Below are 21797 nucleotides of genomic sequence, written 5' to 3'. Positions count from 1 at the left end.
TGCTTTCAAGTCATTGGCATGATTAAAATTTTGTTTCCTTTGGCGCGTAGTTGTTTTGAAGTCTCTTACGTCCATTAAGTTTTGTTTGGATATCTCCTTAAGTTGAAATGTCTGAATATCTGTCTAGTGGAAGAGTCGTCGTGGGCCTGTCTGTTTGCCTGCGGTATTCTTATCACTTTACAAAGTTTGTAAGAAGTTGCTGACAACTGAGAAAATATATGAGTAGTTTTGTGTAGTTGGGTGGTGCGCAGCTACCGACTGTAAATTAAGTATCTGATTGTAAATTGGAAATAATTTATTAGTATCAGTGCACATGCAAGTAACTTAAAGCCACATAAGCACAACAATTTTCTTAAATTCAATTATTTCACAATTCACTTTAAACAATTTTTCTCCTTTAATTAATAACAATTACGGAGTTGAAAATATATTAAATGCCGTTTATGTACACCATCAATTAAAAGTTTGTAATTTATTGCAATTTTGCATTAATTTTGCGAGTCGCTGCATTTTTGGCATTTGTTCCTTGTCGGAAAATTTCATTGTTTTTCATTTGAGGTGATGTACGTTCACACACAAGGCATCGTAGGAACAATGAAAATTTATTGTTTTATTACTCGAACAATTGTCTTCGGAAATTATATATATTTTACACTTTCGTGCACATAAATACGTGTTTGCAGGAAGAATTTTGCAATTCGAAAGCTCATATGCTCAAACTCATATTCACATACGGATACGTTTTCGTAAGCAAACAGACAGACAGCGCACTCGTTTACTTCTTGAGTCAGATTTCTTTGCAGCAGCGTACGAACATAGCAGCATAGCATAGCAGCGGCAAAGCCATATTTTAAGGAGCACGTCAGGATATAGCGCCGAAATTGCTTTCTGGTACGCTACAATGTCATTGTAGCAGCCAAATATCCTGTAATTCCATGTCTCTGTAAATTCTTATAAGTTTACTTTAGCTTGACTTGTTTATTGTTGTTGTTTTTTATATTTATTTTTGTTTTATTTTTATTTTTTTTTATCGGCACAGTATTTGCAATTTTGTTTTCGTATTTATAATTCTTTTGCGCCATAAATTTAATTTTATAGTTTTCATGAAGTTCAGCAATCGTAAAATGGCAACAATTGCTTATCGCTTCTTACGTTTTATTGTATCAATATCTCAGTTTGTTTATATTCGAGGAATTGATTAAATTTATTAATGAAAAATTGCCATATTAAAGTTAACTTATGAATACGTAATTTATTTGCCTTGCCGCAATTGCTTAGGTGCTTGTAACCCCTCATCGCCACCTCGTCATCTCTTTGTACTTGAATAAATTACGCTCCCGTATATCTGCGATAATACATAAATATTTATCAGCTTGTATATTAAAAATCGTAACGAAGTGGGTCATGTTAATCTGTGCTAATTAATCCGCCTGAAAATCAGTTCTGTTCTTAACAAGTTATGACTATTTTTATGACTTATTCATGCCTTATGGAAATTTGTAAAATTCGTACGTAATTCGATGGATTTAAGCAGTTATAAGGTAAGTGCACGTCTTTAAGTTAAGTACCATAATTATCTTTATTACAAAGAATTAAGAAACAAAGGCAAAAGTAGTTCTCAGGTTTATGATACTTCTTATCAACAGTATAGTTGGTTTTCTAATGGCAATAATTAAAAATACATTTATACGAGTCTAAATGAAGAAGTGAAAAATTGTGTAAGTGTACGTACTACAAGTACAAAAGTTAAATTTATTAATGTATATACATTAATAGTATGCATGTATAATATGAAGAGTTGTTAAATATTTATTGTGATATATTAGTGTAATTAGTCTTATGACCAATAATGTTTAAAAACGTGGACAAACAGTATTAATATTATCAAGAAATTGAGTACTTGAAAGATGGGAGCAATAAAATTTTTTTTTTTTATGTTTAAATACTATATGTTACTAATGACTTAAGTATTAAATATTTTTTAATTTTAACATTTATTAAAACTTTTCGAACTAATTATTAACGATATTATGAAATTTTTATTAAATTGTTTTAAACTAATAGGCAATTGTTAAACAAATACACAGTTTGTCCCAAATCTGATGTAAATGTTTTTATAAAACTCTAAGATCAACGACCTCTATGGGTAAAATAAATAATAGTAATTCACCTTTACACTTTAGCTAATTACTGACTAAATTTAAGCGAATTCGTTTAAAATTTCACTATGATTTCGAATTTTATGTTATGTTCTTTAATAAGTTTGCTGAAAAAACAAAATGGAACAAAGAATGAATATTAAATTCTGTTTTAAATTAAGTAAAAATGGTAGAGAAACGTAAAATATTCCAAAAGAGGTGTAGGGGAAGATCCATGTCAGCCATAAGTTATTCGTTGCTGTGACGGTCATAAAAATCTTGAACCAATAACCGCTTATCGTTGTCACTAAACACTTTCATTATTAAAAAAATTAAAAAAAGTCCTTAATATATCTATGTGTCTGCATACTTATCGAAAAGGAAACTAGAATACTGAAAAGCTAGGCTTATAGAAATTCAATCACATATTTAGAGAAACGGAAAGTACATATTCATGTTTTGTCACACATTGCGATAGATGATCAAAACGACTGCAGAGTACAGCATTGTAAAGATATATTAAAAGTGTTTATAAGGAATCCATCAAGCATGTCAACCATGAAAATGGCGATGCAAATGAGAACAAAACGTATGAATGCGGTATGAAAGTTATCTGAAGAGCTAAAAACGACGATCAGATAATAAACAAATAACAGAACATTATCTGAAAGTTCCGAGAACATTTTAGTTGCACAATAATGCAACATCACACAAAGCTATAATGGTACATAAAATATTCACCAAAATAGGTATCACTGTTATCGTCCATTCACTGCATTTACTTGATTGGCTACGCGCGATTTCTAGTTAAACTCCAGAATATGGATGAAATAAAATTATTTCAATACCGAAACCTTATCTAAAAAGTTTCAACTAAAATATAAAATGTAATTCTAGATGATAAGTATAAAGAACGTTTTTAAAAATATACTGAACAATATACTGGCAATACAATCTTTAAAAATAATTTCATTGGATCTGTGATAGAATACTTTACAATAATTAAAATTAATTAAGCTCCATTTTTTGACAAATATTTTAACAAACGAATTTCATTGTTTGGTTACTGTCGAAACTTGCTGGTGACGATGATTTGACAACAGATCATATATGTTGAAAAAAATGAACGAAAATATAGGCATCATCTATAATATGTTGCTGTTGCCTATCCAAACTATGAATTTGAATTGTGAAATAACATTACGATTTAGGCCAAAATATGTTAGAATTAACTAAGAAGAAAGGTTTTGACTTGACCCATTCCTTTGTTTCGTGATATCGCAAAAATTGTGAGATTTTATCCTGAAAGATAGAACAAAACTATTTATTCATCACTAATGATATTGGTAAAATATTAGGGGCTGCAGGTTCTTATTGAATGAAGGGCTTATAACTGATGAGTAAATTTTATGTATATATATCAAACAATTCTTAAAATAAATATATTTTTTCATGCAATTATAAAATCATTCAAATTGATTAGATGAAAGTTAAATATACTTTCAGAATAACATGGGTATTTGAATACGTCATTTTGCCGATTTTGGCTAAAAACACAATAAATATTTTATTTTCTCCTGGATTTCCTCCAAATATGGCTTAAAATATTCGTATATCTATGTATTTTTGTATTCTAGAGATAAACTTGATGGGCTTATGGCAAACAATAATTGAAATAAAGTCAAAATTTGATGATTTGGTAAACCTTGTTGAAAATTATGAATACCCTACGGGTTTTTGTGGAAATATTTTTTCAAAACTGTTGATTTCTGTTTAATAACAATTGTTGCTATATTCAGTGGCGTAATAAGGGGGAATTTGAGGATAAATCTACCTCATGCCAATATAAAACACAATACAAAAATTTATTGAACTGCAATAATACTGCCAAAAAGAAATAGTTACGTCCCCCCCCTTTGGCATGAACTTTTGCTTTAGGGTTTGCAAAAATTTGTTTACGGGAGTGAAAAAATGGCCGTATCTCGAAGATCTCTTTGCACATTTTTTATTGCCATTTTTAAACTCAGCAATGTAAAATACTTAAGAATTGAGAATTAACACCAAATATATCGAATAATGTTATATGCGCCAGTAAGAAAGATATTACACAGATGAACAATATATTTTTCATATAGATAGAATTATTAAGTAATATATAAGAAACAAAAAAACTATTAAATATGAAATATTACCACCTTCCATTATTTGTTAAAGTTTAATAGATAACCTTTTCCATCTAACAAATGAGTTTAATAAGTCACCACACCTTGTGATAAGATCTAATTTTTGAATTTTTCAATTTTCACTTTCTTAATATTTTATATTTTATTTTAAAATAAAAATATTAAAAACATGAGGAATATATTCAAAAAAATATCAAATTAAATTCTTAGTTACAATTTCATACTCAAAATCAGGTTGCGACAATTATTTGTGATTTCAAGACGTTGTACCTAGCATAAGTATTCATAAAAGAAATCTCGTTATAATTCTAATAAAAATCTATTTGTTATACTTTACGATTTCAATTTTCAGGGCTTAAGTGTCATACATAAAATTTACAAGCTTAATTTAACAATCCAAATGGCAAAATAGTCTCTAAAAATGTCATAAAGTCGCAAGGTAGGAACATGTTTTGTTGGAAAAATGAGATTCCGTTTCAGAGATGATATGCAAGAATCTATTTCATTTTATATTACCTTATCATTTTGTTATTTTTATTGTTTTCCAGGCTTCGACTGGAGAAGTGCGAAACCATCAGCATCAGTTCATTCGTAAGGATAAACTTCTAATTTAATATGCAAATAGACCTCACCGAAACTGTTAGCGTCAACCAAACTAAGACGAGGTCATAGGAAAAGCTACGTAATATATTTGCTATATTATATGTACATGCTTGTGTATAGATACAAACAAATAAACAGGAGAAAACAATTTATATTATTTTTCGTTTTATATGTAGGACAACAGTTACTGTTCAAGTTCCCACTGGAAGAGCGTATTGAGCCGACCACTCGTACCATTCGTGGGATTTTGTGTGATTTAATTTTTAGTTTATTATATTTTTTACGTTCTCCATATTTTGTTTTTTTTTTGGACGTTCCCCAAACAAATGATTATGCCTATTCTGCATACTTGAAACTTTATACGGATTTACTTATACTTTAAGTCACTAGGCAATATTGCATTTACACTTATTCCCATACACGTGCATGTTTGCGAATATGAATGTGTATGTGTAATAGTAGGAAAGTGTAAAATATTTTTTACACAAATATGTGGTTTTAAATTTATACGTTTGCATCCTTTGCATCCTTGTAGCGTATTTTAGTAGTGCTTTTGTTTATGTTGTGCATGTAGTTCGGTCCTTATTATTTGCACAAAAGTGCAGCAACTACAGAAAAGTAGCAAAATAGCAAATTTAAATAAAAACAAAATAAGAATAAGAATGCATTAAAAATGAAGATTGTTTCAGTTGCGGTTAAGGTTGCCTTCAGTCGGTACATTTCTGTTCATTGTTATTGTTTTCTTGTTGTTTGTTTACATTGTAAGTAGCTAGAATTTAATGGCAAGAAATTTGCATAATTTTTTTTTTTTGCTTTTTGCTACTTGGCATTGGCTGTATAAAGTTTGCTTCATGAATTCAATAATTAAATATTATTAAAAATTATTTTTGACTTGTGGTAATGATTTCATCTTTCATAAATTATTTTATTTTTACTCTGGCATGTAATACCCCGAAGCTTTCTTTGTCAGTATGATAACATAAGCAATATCATACAAAATTAATTGAAATTAAATTTTCTTTGGTTATCTTGGTCTGAAAAATGAGAAAAAGTTTTCATAAAGTCTTTGACTACAATTTTACTAAAAAGTAACAAAAAATAACAACTTAACAAAATGCGTTTATTATTCCTTCGAGTTACACAGTTTTTCATTAAAGATAATTTCTGTATATAACTTATTTCTGTTAATGACAAATTTCTCAATTTTAATAACTTTTCACAAAATAATTGGCAACACGGAGAGTTGTGAATAAAGCAAAGTATGAAACAGACTATTATTTACAGTTATAAATATTTTTTAAAAATATAAGCGTTTTTTTATTTTAATATTAACCGTTAAAATGTAACAAATACTTTTTTGTTTCAAAAATTTTTTAATTGATTATTTCAAAACTCTTAAAATTATAATGTAACAAATAAGACTAAAAAGGAGAAAATTAAGTTTCAGTAATAAATAAATAAATAATAATAAAAAAAAAGTTTTAAAAAAAAATAAGAATTTTTGAAATTTAATATTCAGCAGTGCATATATTCAATACTGAAGTATTCGGGGCGTATACGCGATGTATTGTTATTGAAATCTGTGCTATATCAAAGCCGTGAATGAATGTTGCTTGATCTAGATAATTTATAAATAATAATTATTAGATGGTTTTATGCAAATTATTTAAATAATACGTATATAAATATTACTATATAAATAGTATTTTGTTGAAGTAATTTTCCAGTCAACTCGTTGGAATTGGCAAATATCAAATGGTGGATTTAATCAATAGTGCCCAGCTAACTCAAAAATTGTACCTACATAGAAGAAGAATATGAAAAAGGATGTGTAATGTAATAATTTCAGTTCCATATTATAAAGTGACTTTCTCGTCAAAATCAAAATTGTTGTTGTTTTCATCACTTAGACAAAGCAGAGTAGTTTAGTAATAAATGTCAACATGTCTTTTAGGAGCAAATTATTGCAATTTCTGTGGTACTCTGCGTAACATGCATTTTCGTCATAGCCCAAAAGAGTAAATTTTGAGAGCATATGATTTTCTTTGTCTCTTAAAAAAACTCAAGAACTGAGAACTAAACAGTTATATGCCCAAAAAATCATAAATGGTACAGACATCTATATGAAACAGTTGTCTTTGTATCAACGTTATTAATAATCACATTATAGTAATTATTTATTAAATATTGTTTTCTAATTTCATCATTAAAAAAATAACACTCAAAAATGAAAAACGATTTTTAAATAAATAATCATAGCAACGTAACCAATATTTTTTTTTATTGACTGAAATTTACTTGTTTGAAACCATAGCAACCATAGAATAGTCAATAAATATTTTTCTAAACAAAAACAGTTTAGTTTTAATTTAAAGTTTGTTTAAGATAGTAAAATTACAGACAATCCTTAAATTATTATAAAAAATAAAAATGTCGATTTTTAATGACACCGATTCATTACTTCGTTTAGCTGATTTACTAAATCCTCAATCGAAAAAAGATGATTCGGAATCTGAGGATGATGAAAATCCTAATCTCATTAATAAATTAAGTAAATCTTATAATATATATGTAAAAAAAAGAATATTTTATTGTAATAAATAAATTTATTTTGGAAGATCCTGGTAGTTTTGGAGCAACACAACAAGAATTTGAAGCTAAGCCTGTCAAAACACAAAATGAGCCTCCGGTGGAGAAAATGCCGAAAAGTTTTGAAGAATGGGAAGAAATGCAAGCAAACGAAACGGCGGAAATTTTGGAGACTCGTAAGTGTCCTGAGTATAAAATGACCTATCGTCAAGCTGTAGGCACCGAAGACGTATTTTTGCAAGTAAGTTTTAAGTTTAATATTGAATTTTGGTTAAAATTAGTTTTCTTATTAATTTCTAATCGTACTTATATTTATTTCATATAAAATTATTTTATGTTATTTTATTTTTATATATTTTTTTATTTAGTTACGTTTCACAAATATTTAGTTATTTAAAGATACATACATTTTCATTAAATTCTTATATTATGGAATTAATTTTATTATTGCTTAAGAAATTTTTAAAATATATATAGAATATAGTATATAAAATATATATAGAATTTTTAATATCTTTTAATGAATAACGCAGTCGGTGCGAAGTTTTTTTTTGTGTTCTTCTTCAGGGCAAATTATTTAGTGCTGTTAGACTTGTTAAAATGACAAACTATAATTATAACTTAAATCAGTGTGTGTGAACTTTAAAATATTATATTCACAAATATTTTTAATTATTTTTTTTAGTAATATATAAATGTTCACCTTTTTATTTGTTAGATGGGTAATCGTAGTGCCTCTTCTGCCAGCTGTGAGGATTTACTATTGGAAATTATGTTGCCTGGAGAAACCATGCCGGCGGAAAAAATGACATTATCCATTAAGGAGCAAGAAATAGATTTGGGTACGAACATGTATCGCTTGAAATTGCCACTGGTGCATAAAGTTGACGTCGACCGCTGCAAGGCTCAATATGATGTGGACTTGCAGAAAATGTGTTTGGCATTGCGTTTAAAACGTGAATTTGATTATGTGAACTTTTAAATTCAGTAAATTATTTCATCACTTTTATTTTAGTCTTAAATCTTTTTTATTTAACTAAATAAATAACAATAATTAAAAAATGTATTTTGTAAAGGAATAATAATTTTTTACATCAGCATTGAATTATGCGGAATCTAAAGTCTCAATTTCCTCTTGCAAGGATAAAACTTATTTGAATTATGAAACTTTTTTTAATTTTATGTACTCATATTGCATAATTTTATATTTTCATTATGCAAAAACAATGCAGTTCAGTTTGTGCAGTGCCAGCAAATAGCAAATTAAGTTTGCTGAGGCAAAATATTCATGGAGTGTATTAGTTAAATCACAATTTTAAACATAATAAGCTTCCTTCGTTTGCATTGCGCAGCTATTTACATATTTCCAGCCAAGTCCTGCTGGGAAAACCGTGCAGAATACAAATTAAAAATAGAGAAAGCAATTAAAATGCAGTTAAGTAATTTTATTTGTGCAAAACGTTGGTGTTGATGTGCATATTTATTGTTTACACTAGAGTTACACTGGAGTTACAGTGGAGATACAGTGCGGTTCCGGCGGTACCAGTCGCATAAGGCAGGCAGTTGCAGATGGCTTTTCAGTCGCCTTATCCTGTATTGAAATTCAAATACAATTCCATGCATAATTTAAATTATAAACATGCAAATGGGAAACACATATTAAGGATACATTATTAAAGGAACATTTAGAGTCAAACAAATAAAAATATAAAACCAAAATTTAAAACTGAAACCGAAAAGTGGCAGAAAATATGCATTTGGTATTTCTGCTGGTCTACTTTTACCATTTTTACTTTTTTGGCAAACATTATCAGTTACATTTATTCAAACATTTAAAAAGGACAGTTCAAATAACATGCAACAACAAAGAGGACACATTTTGACTGCAAAATGTCCTTATGCAAAATTTTATAATATAAAATAAAAGTAGTGAAATGGTACAAGGACCTTGTTCCAGTTTGGTCTCATTTTCTTTGTATTGGTACTGATTTGGTACTAAGGTAGTTTAGACTGCTTTTTGTTGCAAGCAAAATATTCAGGCAATTTTCAGATTTCATTTGAGTATAATTTTTCTTATTAAGTAGAAATAATCACTATAGTCAATATAGCGATTAAATAAAAATAAAAAAATTTTCAATATTTTATACATAAAATTAATGCTTAAATTCATTCAATTTATGTCAACTTTTCACTTAAACTGAACTTAATTAAGTAATCAAGCGAATACAAGGATTTCTTATTAGTTTAGGGATTACATCACCTCAAAGTGTTCGTTCAATCAGAAATTAACTTTGAAATTAAAATGCAGTTCACCTTCTCAAAGTGAACTTCTAAGAAAACTTTTCTCTCGATTTGAACAACTTCTCAATCACAACTTTTAAGAACGGTTTAAAATAATTTTTATAAATTTTGTCTTATTTTATTTAAATTTTTTTAAGTTTCATTCAAAGTAAAAAGAAAAAGAAGGATTTGCATATGGAACTGATGCAGTTTACAATTTTTTCTTAATTAATTATTTATATATTACAATGCAGAAGTATGACTTAAGATAAGTTCTACCGGAACTATACACAATTTGGAGTAAAGTACTTGAGTGTGGAAGTAAAGTAATTTTTTTACAAGCAACATACAATATATAAAATTATCTTAAAAATAAATATCTGTTATATATTATTATTTATAAAATAAAATAAAGCGTTTCTGATTCAGTAAACAGAAACGCTTTATTTTATAAACTCAGTAGTATTGGCATGTCCACCAAATTTATCAATGTTCTATCCAGTTTATATACCGAAAATCGTGCTGCTGTATGGGATGGGGAACATTTGTCAGAGTGGTTTGCTACTGTTTCAGGAGTTAAACAAGGTTGCGTACTCAGTCCGATTCTATTCTCAATTTATATAGACGATGTGGTTACACATCTATCTGGAGGCGCTTTTATAAATGGTGTAAATATTAAAGCTCTTTTGTATGCAGACGACATCGTTCTCCTAGCAGAAAGTCCCAATTGTCTACAAATTATGATAAATGAGCTACACAGTTACTGTAAGCTATGGGGATTAACAGTTAATATTGAAAAGTCAAAAGCACTAGTATTTAAAAAGCATCACAGGCGGTATACAAATGAAGAAGTATGGACATTAGGCGGAGAAAATGTAGAAATCGGTTAGGAATACAAGTATCTTGGAACATGGATGTATTATAATGCTATATTTAATAGACACTTAACTGAAAAATTGAGAGAAGCTAAAAAAGCTATTAACTGCTCTTGGAAAAATATATTTGAAAATAAAGATATACCGTTCAAAACAAAATTTCAACTCTATGAATCTACTACTAGATCAATAATGTGCTATGCGGCTCAGGTATGGGGAGTGCTACAATATGAGGAAGTTGAAAAACTTTTACGATTTTTTGTAAAAAAAATATGGAGATTACCGCTTAACACACCTAACCGAATGATTTATTTGGAGACTGGCTTGTCACCTCTGTACTTGTACACTTTAGAAATCCACTTCAAGTATATGTTAAAAGTTTGCAACATGGAAAGCTCGCGGTTACCTAAAATATTAGCTATATCTTTAATGCAGGAGAAGAGTCACTGTTTTAAAACGTGGACTGAATTAGCATCGGTTCACCGTGAACCGCTGATAATCGATAACATACATTCGTGGAAGCATTGGCAGCAAAATATATTAGTAAAAATCGGTAAAAGTTCGTAGCAGAAAGTCGACAAAGCTTAACTCGTGTTTTACACAGGCAACTTAATTATGACCTAGGCAACAACAGTTACTTCGCAGATCGCTTTAGCGCTGAAGCAATTGGATATATTTTCAAAACTCGAGGAGAACTGTTAAAGCGCTCCCTATATGAACTCGTCAGACCCGAGATGCACGCTGTGCAATACTGGAGAAAAGGAAGATGTAATACATTTTCTTAGTAAATGTCCAATTTTAATGGAGCTACGGGTAAATTATTTTGGAAAACAAACGTTAGATATTAACGAATTAATGAGGCTGCTAAATGGTGAAAACTGGCATATGTTATCGATCTATGTGAAAACGGCGTCTCGTTATAGAGAAAATATTATATTAGAGGCATTTTAACTCTCATAAGCTGAAGTTCGTAAAAAAAAAAAAAAAAAAAATCCAAACCCGATTGACGGCAAATGCCAAAATCGTATAAGGATAAAATTAGATATTATGTAAATGAAGTTAGGTTTTTCTTATTAGTTTTCTTATAATTATTTAAAATATTTATGTTTTATATATTATAAATTATTGAAAATGTTAATTTTGTAAATGTAAATATAACCTAAATTTAATAAAAGAAATACTACTACTACTATATTATTATTTAGAGATAATGTTAATAACATATATATTTTCAAGGGATTTTTTATATGAGATATATTATAAGAAAAATATCTAAATATTTAAAATGCCTTAAATTTTTTCTTTTTATATTATTTCATTTTTAATTGTACCTTTCTGATTGACAATTATATAATCAAATCTTGTTATGAGTTAAATAATTATTTTATTAATTTAAAAACTAAATATAATGCAATTAGCAGGTGCTAAAAAAGAATTTAAACTTTATAATAAAATGAAATGGATTATATATATTAAAATTTATAGCAAAAGAAAGACTTTTTAGTAAAATAACGTAAAGGTGGTATAAAGCTTTTTATTTTTGGTCTAAAAGTTTCACTTTATATTTTTGGCCGCATGTTCTAATAACGTCTGCAACTGTTGGGATTTTCGATATTAGAAAACATGCTGTACTCTAGAGTTCTATGCCATAGGACCAGATAAATTTTAAGATTAAAATGTATATCAGGACTTTATTTTCCAGACTTAGCTTAGACTTTTTATTAATAAGCCAATGAAGCTGCTGTGATTTCAATTTTATTTGAGTTTAAAATGCCTTAAATAATAATGGTTTTATAGAGTCCAGTTAGTTTTGAAACGATATTTTATATTCTTTATGCAACTAGTGGTTTAATAACCTGCAAAATGTCAAGATCTTTTCCCTTCCTCCAAAGGATTACGCAAGTGATTTAAACAATAATCAACGAAATGACACCTTAGACTTTTACAATTGGATTTGAAAAATGAATAAATTACATTCTATGCTCAATGTTTCAATTATATTGAATGGTTGACTTGCCAAACTCTAACTCTATTTTTTCAGTCAAGGCATTCGCAGTTGAAGGAATCATAAAATATATTGAAAATCATTCATAAATATGTCATCTGTACTTGATTAAACCGATACCTGATTAAAATCAGACATGTGTGCATGAAAAGTCCCTCAAACCTAGTTCTATATTGAGTACTCAATCATCCAGGAATAAAAGGTAATAATAAAGCTGAAGATTTATTATTATTATTACTTTTCTTTTATATTGGATATAAAAGAAAAAATATGGCAGCACATTTTTGGAAAAGAAATTGGCGACTGGAGTTTTAAAACAAACAAGCATAGATTATATCCTAGATAACTCAATATTTTTAGCGAATATCAGATAATTTAATTTTCAACTGATTGTTGATTACTTTTTACATAACTTAATAACACTATATCCAAATCAAAAATTCATTATTTTATTAATTTTATCAAACACTGTAACTTAATTAAATGCATTTAATCCATAACTAAACTTTCATGTTTAACTAATTCTTCTCTAGAACTTCTAAAATAAATTTTTAAGATTTGAAAATATTGTATCTAAAATTAATAAATAAAAAAACTTCAAATAAAAACTAAAAAATTACAAGATATGGTTACCTCATGACTGTTTAGTAGGATGTTTCGAAAAAAATAAATGTCCATAGAAATCAGCAAAATTATTACTGTTCTGAAACAGTAACATATAATACTTTTCTCTACTCAGAGATGTCAGAAATGTTCCAATTTCTATAATTGAATTTTTTTTTGAATTAATTTACAATACGAGAAGTGAATAATAAATAGCATTGATTGCATTTTTTTTTAAATAATTAAATATTAAATTATAAAAAAAATTTTAAGGAAAATTATTTTAATTGTAGTTTGTCATTGCGTTAATTCCATAGACAAATAAATTTCCTTTTTTTAATATACAAACACGTAAAATGTTGCTATTTGTATTTCTAAATATAATTTAGCAAATCTGATTACAAACTATTTTCGTCAAGCATTGAAATAAGCAATTAACATTTCCTTTAGTTCTGCTTTTAAAATAAAAACTTTGAATAGGCGTAGTACACGTATAATATCTGCTCATTTGGCAAGACTGTACCATTTCACAAGTCTCGAGTACAGTAAAATTGTCTGTTTATTTTAAATCCAACATTACACATGAACTCAAAAGGAAAACATTGCTTTGAAATAATTTTCTTTAAATCCTATTACAATAATTTTACTTTTGGCAAACAGGATAAATGCCATTTCAATGTGGCTTTCATGTGAGGATTGTGCATGATAAAATATGCCCGAACAGGCAGTCAAAGATGTAGACTACAACATAATGCCGCATAAAGTACGTGGAAATGCAAACACAAAAAACTGAAAAAACAATTTTTTCCACATTTTTAAAATACCAAGTATGTAAAAAGTACATATATCCTGTAAAACCAAGAAAATATACATATACATATACATATATATATAATATATAAATACATTTGATTGCGTACAACAAATTTGGAATTCATATTCAAGAAAAATCTGAGCTAATGCGATGAACTACACGTTCTAATGTGCACTACAGAATTTGCTGAACGTGTGGTTTTTATATACTATTCTTAACATCGACAATTTATTACGTAAAACATAGCTACTTGTAGGGAATTTATGGATTATATTTTTTGTTGACTGCTATCTAACTGCAAAGGTAATACAATATGTAAAGACTGATTTTTATTACAATTCTTATTATCTTATTGAAGATATGGATGGTGTCTATAAGAAACTAGAAAACCTGTGAGAGATCTATGGTAGTTGCAATTAGATTTAGTTTCTTTTTTTCCAAAGTAAATATGCAAACCTTTAGCTAAATTTTTGTGTACCATGCTATACGTTTCCGCAAAGCCGAACGTTTTAGGTCCTGTGATATATGCATACAGGCTTGTTGTGATTTGTAGAAATTTGCATAAAAGCTTAAGGCTAAAAAGTTTAGTTTGTATTTATATTTGAACAAAATTTGTATTTGTGTTTGACATTGCAAAAGGATATGCCAAACAAAAAAATATATATTCGAACCGCACATAATAGTGTAAACGATGAACTGAGTTCTATTCTTTTTGCAACATAAATATTTAACAGTTTTTTAAAAGTTTTATTAAAATATTAAAGCAAAAAATCAATTGGTTGAATCAGCTTAAAATTTTAATGTTCTCAAGCTCATAGAAAGTGATTAAGCAAACTGAAAGTGCAATTTGATTGACAAATTCAAATGTGGAATCGACAGAAATGCAACAAAAGCACACAACAAACGCAACAAACGCAACACAACTCCAACGCAAACACAGCGCACACAGAAAGGAAGCACATCCTTATACACTTGTGACACACATTACGATTGCATATGTTCGGTACTGCATACTGCATATTGTATTTGTTGTGTGCAAGTGTGTGTGCTGTTGTATTTCCGTTGTTGCTTGATGGGGGAATTTTCTTTCATTTTATTCGTTTTTCATTGTTTTTGGTCTACAAATTGCAAAACTTTTTTGCATTGGCAACACTGATTTTGTTGCTACTTTTGCCGTTGATGATGAAAGTTTTTATTTGCCTTTGTATTGCAGTCGTTTATTTAAATGGATATGTGCAAGTGTTTGTGCTTTTTTATTGTGTAACTTGTGTAACTGGTGTAACTGTAGTTGTAGGTCGTTTGCAGTGATTCAAATAATTGAGGCGCCAATTTAAAAATTAATTTTTTAATAATGTCGTTACTTGATACGGCCCTAACGTAATCAAGAAAGGCTTTTATAAATAAGGAGACATTTAAACTAATAATCACGTTTACCGCTTTCGACTTTAAGTATGTAAAGTTTATCGTGCAGTGTTAATCGAAGGGAAGTAATGTATTATAATTTGATTATGATAATTAATTAAGTAATAATTATTTTGTTAAATATTTTAAAATGAATTTAAGAAGACCCTGTATAATGGGCCTTCTTTTAGTAGCTATTTTTATAAAAATAATAATACTCAATTAAAAAAAGAAAACTTTTTTAAAAGTAATATTTGGCAAGTTATCAGACAATGATTAACGTCTGAAAAATTTTTAAAATAATTTTTTATTATTGTATTCCAAATAAACGATTAACAGAAATGTTTACAGAGTGCTACAACTTACGATTTTAAGGCTTACTTCTGTCTCAGTAGTTTTGTTAAAAAAACACGTTACTTCTAGTCTTAAGAAAACTTAAAGGCGATCCACTAGCAATCCACAGCACTACAAGGGGCTGTAAATTGGCATAATTAAGCTGTGATTACTGAAACTACTTAATAAAATGGGAGGGTTAATGTTTTTAAGGCCCGGAAGTAATCGCAACCATAGGATATAATTTTTAAAATGTTTTTATAATGGTCAACTGTACGAAATCATTTTTTGTCATTATTATAAACTCGTAAAATTATACATCAATAAAAAATATTCAAATATTTAATAAAATATTTAACTTATGTTTGTTTTATTTTTTCAATTCAAAACCTTATAACTTCAAAGTAAAACAACCTTTATAAAATGATATATTAAGAAGTAAAAATAAGTAATTAATATTTAATATTATTTAATTTAGTACGATATAGCGAAAAATAACAATTTTTGAAATAGTTAGAGTTTGAAATATACCTATTAACTATTTATCACAATTATATTCCATTACAATTAAAAATGGTAACGCAAATAATTGTTTTGGAACATATTAAATACACACTTAAAACATATGAAACATAAAACATATATTAGTATATGAGAATGACTTTGGTTATGACAAAGAAAATTGGCAATTTTCTTATTCCTGACACGTTGCTATTATTGCATTTCACAAATTTTATGCATTTGGAAAACTGTTTTTACACTTACAATTATCGAGCCAGGCCAACAAATTTTTGTGTGGATTTTGTATTAATAATGGCACATATTGCTTTAATTGAGATAATGTAAACTTACTGTAATGTACGTTAAATTGCTTTTAACTATAAGCATATGGAACTTTAACTTGAAATAACAATGACGCATTTTTGGGAATAATTAAATTCTATGTAGATAAGTTTGTCCATCCAGGCTTTTAATGAAATTTTATATTAGAGCTAAATATTATTCACACATCAGTGATATAACGTGTTGGATGGTACTTATGCAGATTTAATGCAAAATTACCAATAAAGAAGCTTACCAATTATTACTTTTATTATTACCATAATAAAGTAATAATAAATTACAAGAGTGTAAGAACATACAGATTGGACAATAATATATTAAATTATAAAAATATATTAAATCTATTATTTAAAATCAAATTAACTTAATTGTTTCATAATTTCTTGATAACAAAAATAATAAAAAATAATAATACAAAAATAATAAAAGAAATAATTATTTATTTATTTAGTCGCTCCTTAATTATCTTAAATTATATGCTATAAATATTTATTGTATATATTTTGTTTATTTTGATATTTGTTTATTTAATTTTTTAGTTATATTTTTTATTTAAAATTTCACTTATGTTTATGTTGACAAAGTTTCTTTGGCATAGCCATGGTTATTAGTACTAAATTTTAAAATACATTTTATGCAGCTGATGTACATATATTGCATTACCTCCTGCATACCTAAAATGTACTATCAGAAAATTCTATGAGAGGAATGAGGCTGTATTTGGAACATAGTATTTCATTAGGGATGAGGGCGTTAAAATGACAAAAATTTGCGTTATGTAATACTTGAAAGAAAAATGCGTTCTTTAGCATTAGGATTCGAATAAGTTTTTAAACTGAAGATATATAAAACAGGAAATCAATACAGTAATTTGTGCTTGAAACAAAGATCTAATATCTTTAGGATACCTAAAGAACTATTATTCCGTTAAAATCTCTTACAAAGATTCACTCTATCATAGACTGATATGAGTTCTGAATATACGCCAACAATAAATATTATTACAGAAACAAGTATGAAGATGACACAGAAGAAAGTATAGACCATTTACTATGCTAATGTCTGAATAGACTATTTCAGTTAATCCTAGGATCATGTTCGATAGCCAGACGCCTTTTTGCACATCTTTTTCTTTTCCACTAAGATACTAGAAAAATATATAAATAATCTGATGTGAAAAAATTTTTTTTCAGGGCCACCCTAGTGTACTTGTTATCACTTAAAGCTGCAGCCATTACAACAGTATCTTTTCTATTACTAAACTTAGTGAATTCAGGCAAAAATAAATGTTAATTGACATATTTTTTAGTATTATTAAAAATTTAATTTTTACAAACATTTACAGTCAATATAAGATAATTAACATTTATTGGCGGTGTTTGAAAGCGAAAGCAGATTGAAAATTTATGCCGCTCTCATCGGTTCTCCGAAGATACATTTACCATATAATTTCAGGTGTAAATATTAACAATTTAGATGAAGATAAATAAGATCTTGTCAAAATGATTAATTAAATTTAATAAATTTAATTCGAGTCAGTATTTGTACATATTGAACAATTTAAACAATTTTCTCATACCTTCCACTTAGAAAGTTTTAATATAAACGATAGTTTCACTTGTTATTTAGTAACGTAACCCTGAGTAAAAAATCTCTTCAAATGTTCTTTATGCAAATTAAAAATTCATAAATTTGTAATCATTCCAAACTATTTTAAAGTGAGTAGTAATAAATCAAATGAATGGCTGACAACGAAATGTTTTCAAAAGTTTGAAGTAAAGTACAATTTTTCGTTAATGGCTTTTTGTGATTTATGTAAAAAGCATAAAAATTTTAAAGAAGCAACTAAAACCTAGAATAAAACTGAAATCGACCTTAATGTATTTGAAACCCAGCAAAAATAATTAATTTTTATTTGCAAATGCTTGTTCTTATTAAATGTAAGTGGTTTTTTGAACTACATTTAAAATTTATTTTATTTGGCCATAGTTTAAATGATTGAAGTTTATTGAGGTTTTACTTCAATAAAAATTATTAATTAATATTATTTTTAGTATTTGAGGTCACTATTTAAATTATTATATTTTCAATCACAATAAATCATGTAACTATTATTAGAAAACAAATGCTGGTGTAAGTTGTTTTGTATATATTTGTAAAATAAATTGAATTTTATAAACAATTAATAATTGGAATTCTTTTGAAATTGTGAAATAAAATTCTCTATTGAATCTAAATATTTAACTACAGATTTAATTGATTTGCACATCCATGGATCCATTTACCTAAATATGCCAACAAATGATGGACTGACTGCTCAGGTTATTTGTAGGAGTATCGAACATGGTTAAACATAAATTTGTTTGTATGTCTTCATGCTTTAGTAGGTATTTGTGATAATAATTATAATTTCATACATTAAAAGCAAATATAATTTAGTTGATGGTGTTTCACTTGAATTTTCAAATATTTATACAATTGACAGCAGTTCTACGGGTGCAGATTTTGTAGTGCCGGAAACACATTTGCCTCATGCTTGGGATGAAATACTCGATTTAATCAGTGACGCTTTATGTGATATTTCGCACAAAAGGTGATTCTCACAACAATTTAAGATTAGATTTCACAAATTAAGCTAGAAAATTTGTGAGTATTACATTAAAATTCAACACAATAAATGTAAATGCAAATTAAGAGTGTAAGCGGAATGTTCCATTTGGAAAGATACACATTTTAAACTCTGCTCGGCTCCTGGGGCACAAAATTAGAATGGGAATTTGTATTCACTTTGGTTTGATCGTATGTGGAGTAAATGTGTGGTTAAATGGGTTCCAAGGTGTGAATGTTGTGGCAGTTCTAAGGCGAAGGAATTCAAAATTATATTTGACATGTGAGAAGACAATTATGTACGACGGAGCAAAGGGAAACTATATTTTTGCATTAGAATTTGCTTAATTACACGTGAATGTAGTCGGAGTTCAGAAATACAATTTTCAAATTCTTGTCAACGTACTCTAAATGTAACCTTAAAATAATAATATAAACTTTAATAATAGTCTACTTTGAAACTTTTAAGTTATATACTTATTTAAAATAAACTCTTTAATAATGAATTATGGTATATTTAAAAATGAAATACATTTTAAATATTCATATAATTATGATATAAGTAAATTAAACTAATTTTGTTGAGAATATAATGTGTGTGGAACATTTGTGTAGAAATTATTGTTAAAGAATATAAGCTAAAAAAACAATAGCAATAATTTTTTCTTTCAGAGTAGCAAAAAAATACTCGCAACTTACGAATGAAAACATGTGAAGCAACAACAATGCTCTTAAAATGTTCAGAGTTAAGATTTGCTCGTAAAATTTTTTAACTCCTAAGTTTTAGCTTAAGAAGTTTCATTTCTTTAAAGTATTTTATAGTCAGTATTATTTGAAAAGTGTGGAATTTTGCATTTGTAGCCCATGAGACTTTAAGACATTTGTGTGGAATTACAATAAATATAATCGGACAGATATATCGAGCTGATGTTAACAAATGATATGATATTGATATGATATTTTCAAGGAAGCTTGAAATATCTAATGAAAAATATTAAATGTAATTAAACTAAAATTTATTTTAAAATTAAAAATATGATGTTTTTTTTTTGTAAGTGTCCTAACACAATAAAATAAATTGTAAGTGAAATTTAATTAAACGAACTCTAAAACCAGATGCTTTTATTTGGAATTTCTGTTTTGTAAGATTTTGGCTATACTTTTAGTAAATAACATAAAGAGAAATTTGAAGCAATATAAATAATTTATGTAACTAATTAATGCCGCTGTAATCACCTCATTACAGTCTCGAAATGTGTTATGTAATACTTTTTTGTTTCATTTTTAAAAGTTTACTGTGTACTCACACTATGCAGTAGAAAAGTGCGAATGGGAAAATGATGTTCCACAAATCATTTGGCAAAGTCATAAAAACCTCGTTTGGGATAGCCGAAGTGCGAAGTGCAAAGAGCAGTAGTGGCAGTAGTAAAGGCATCAGTAGTAACATTCTTTGAACCAGAGTGCTTTATCGGCAACAACCCAGTGTCGACCTCACGCCTATTATTTTTGTATCCATTGGATTCGTTTTGTTGAATGCACAAGTTGCGCATACGTGATCCTGTTAAGCAATTCGTACCGAGGCTACCATTAGAAGGAAACCCTGAGACTGCTGAGGCTACAGTAAATAAAGGCAGTGTAAGGAGTGAAAAAGTATTTTAAAATTCCTTGCTTATAGTTGAAATATGTTACACTTTTTCGTTGAGTGTTAGGCATAGAAAATTTGATAAAAAGCCTACTCAACTACAAGGTGAAGATTTTGATGAAAAAACTATGGCTCCATGATTTCATGGCTTCAACTGCAAAATGCACGTGACTGCAAACATTTTAGTAAAATTGTTAAGTAAAGCAAAGTTTTCTATTTAACTGCGTGCTTCGCAGTACAAAAAGTTTTTTGCAGCATTTTAATGGCTTTGATTCCAAAGACTTGCCGGCATCGCTAACAAAACTAAATAACTCGCAGTATAAAAGGAAGTTTAAAAACACCCAAAAGTGCAGATATTTTTAATAAATTTCTCTTCCATATGAAAAACTGTGAATTGAATTATTTGGCAATGCCCTTGCAAGTCAGTTAAGTCCTTTAATGCATTTCTATTTCTTTATTAAATAACAGCAGAGAATTAAATGGCCGTTATAACTTAAGTCGAAATAACAAAAAGCTTTGAAAAGTTTCTTGCTAGGACATCCACCAAACGGAGCGTGAAATTTTGTTCACTTTGCCGCATGGATTCGGGACGAAAAAAACTAACTTAAATCGAAAGTATTCTCAAATCTTCACTGCCACTTAAGTGACTATTAAACTTTGCGAGAAATGAAAGGAAAACCGAAACATTGAGATTTGTTTAAGGGTAAAAAAAATTTGATGTAAGTGAAAAAAAAGATAACTTAGAGTTTTTGTAATATATTTTCAATTTCAGACTACGAGTATTTGAGGAATTTTTTTGTCATGCTGATTGTGCAGTCTTTAAACGTCTCATTTCGACTTGAAAGTTTTACAATATTTTTGTCAAAAATCAAAAAGTAAAT

At 27.9% G+C, this 21797-nt stretch overlaps 1 protein-coding gene across 1 annotated transcript; it reads left to right on the top strand.

Annotated features, from left to right (window-relative positions):
* Positions 1-7286: 7286 nt before the first annotated feature.
* On the top strand, positions 7287-8528 carry LOC119672165 (dynein assembly factor 6, axonemal-like). The gene is made up of 3 exons (XM_038083156.1): positions 7287-7475; positions 7543-7754; positions 8232-8528. Exons 1-3 carry the CDS (start codon positions 7355-7357, stop codon positions 8493-8495), a joined length of 597 nt encoding a protein of 198 aa, XP_037939084.1. The 5' UTR covers positions 7287-7354; the 3' UTR covers positions 8496-8528.
* Positions 8529-21797: the final 13269 nt, after the last annotated feature.

The sequence above is a fragment of the Teleopsis dalmanni genome, chromosome 1 (assembly GCF_002237135.1).
Source record: "Teleopsis dalmanni isolate 2A chromosome 1, ASM223713v2, whole genome shotgun sequence".
NCBI lineage: Eukaryota > Metazoa > Arthropoda > Insecta > Diptera > Diopsidae > Teleopsis > Teleopsis dalmanni.
This window is presented reverse-complemented; position numbering and strand designations above follow the sequence as displayed.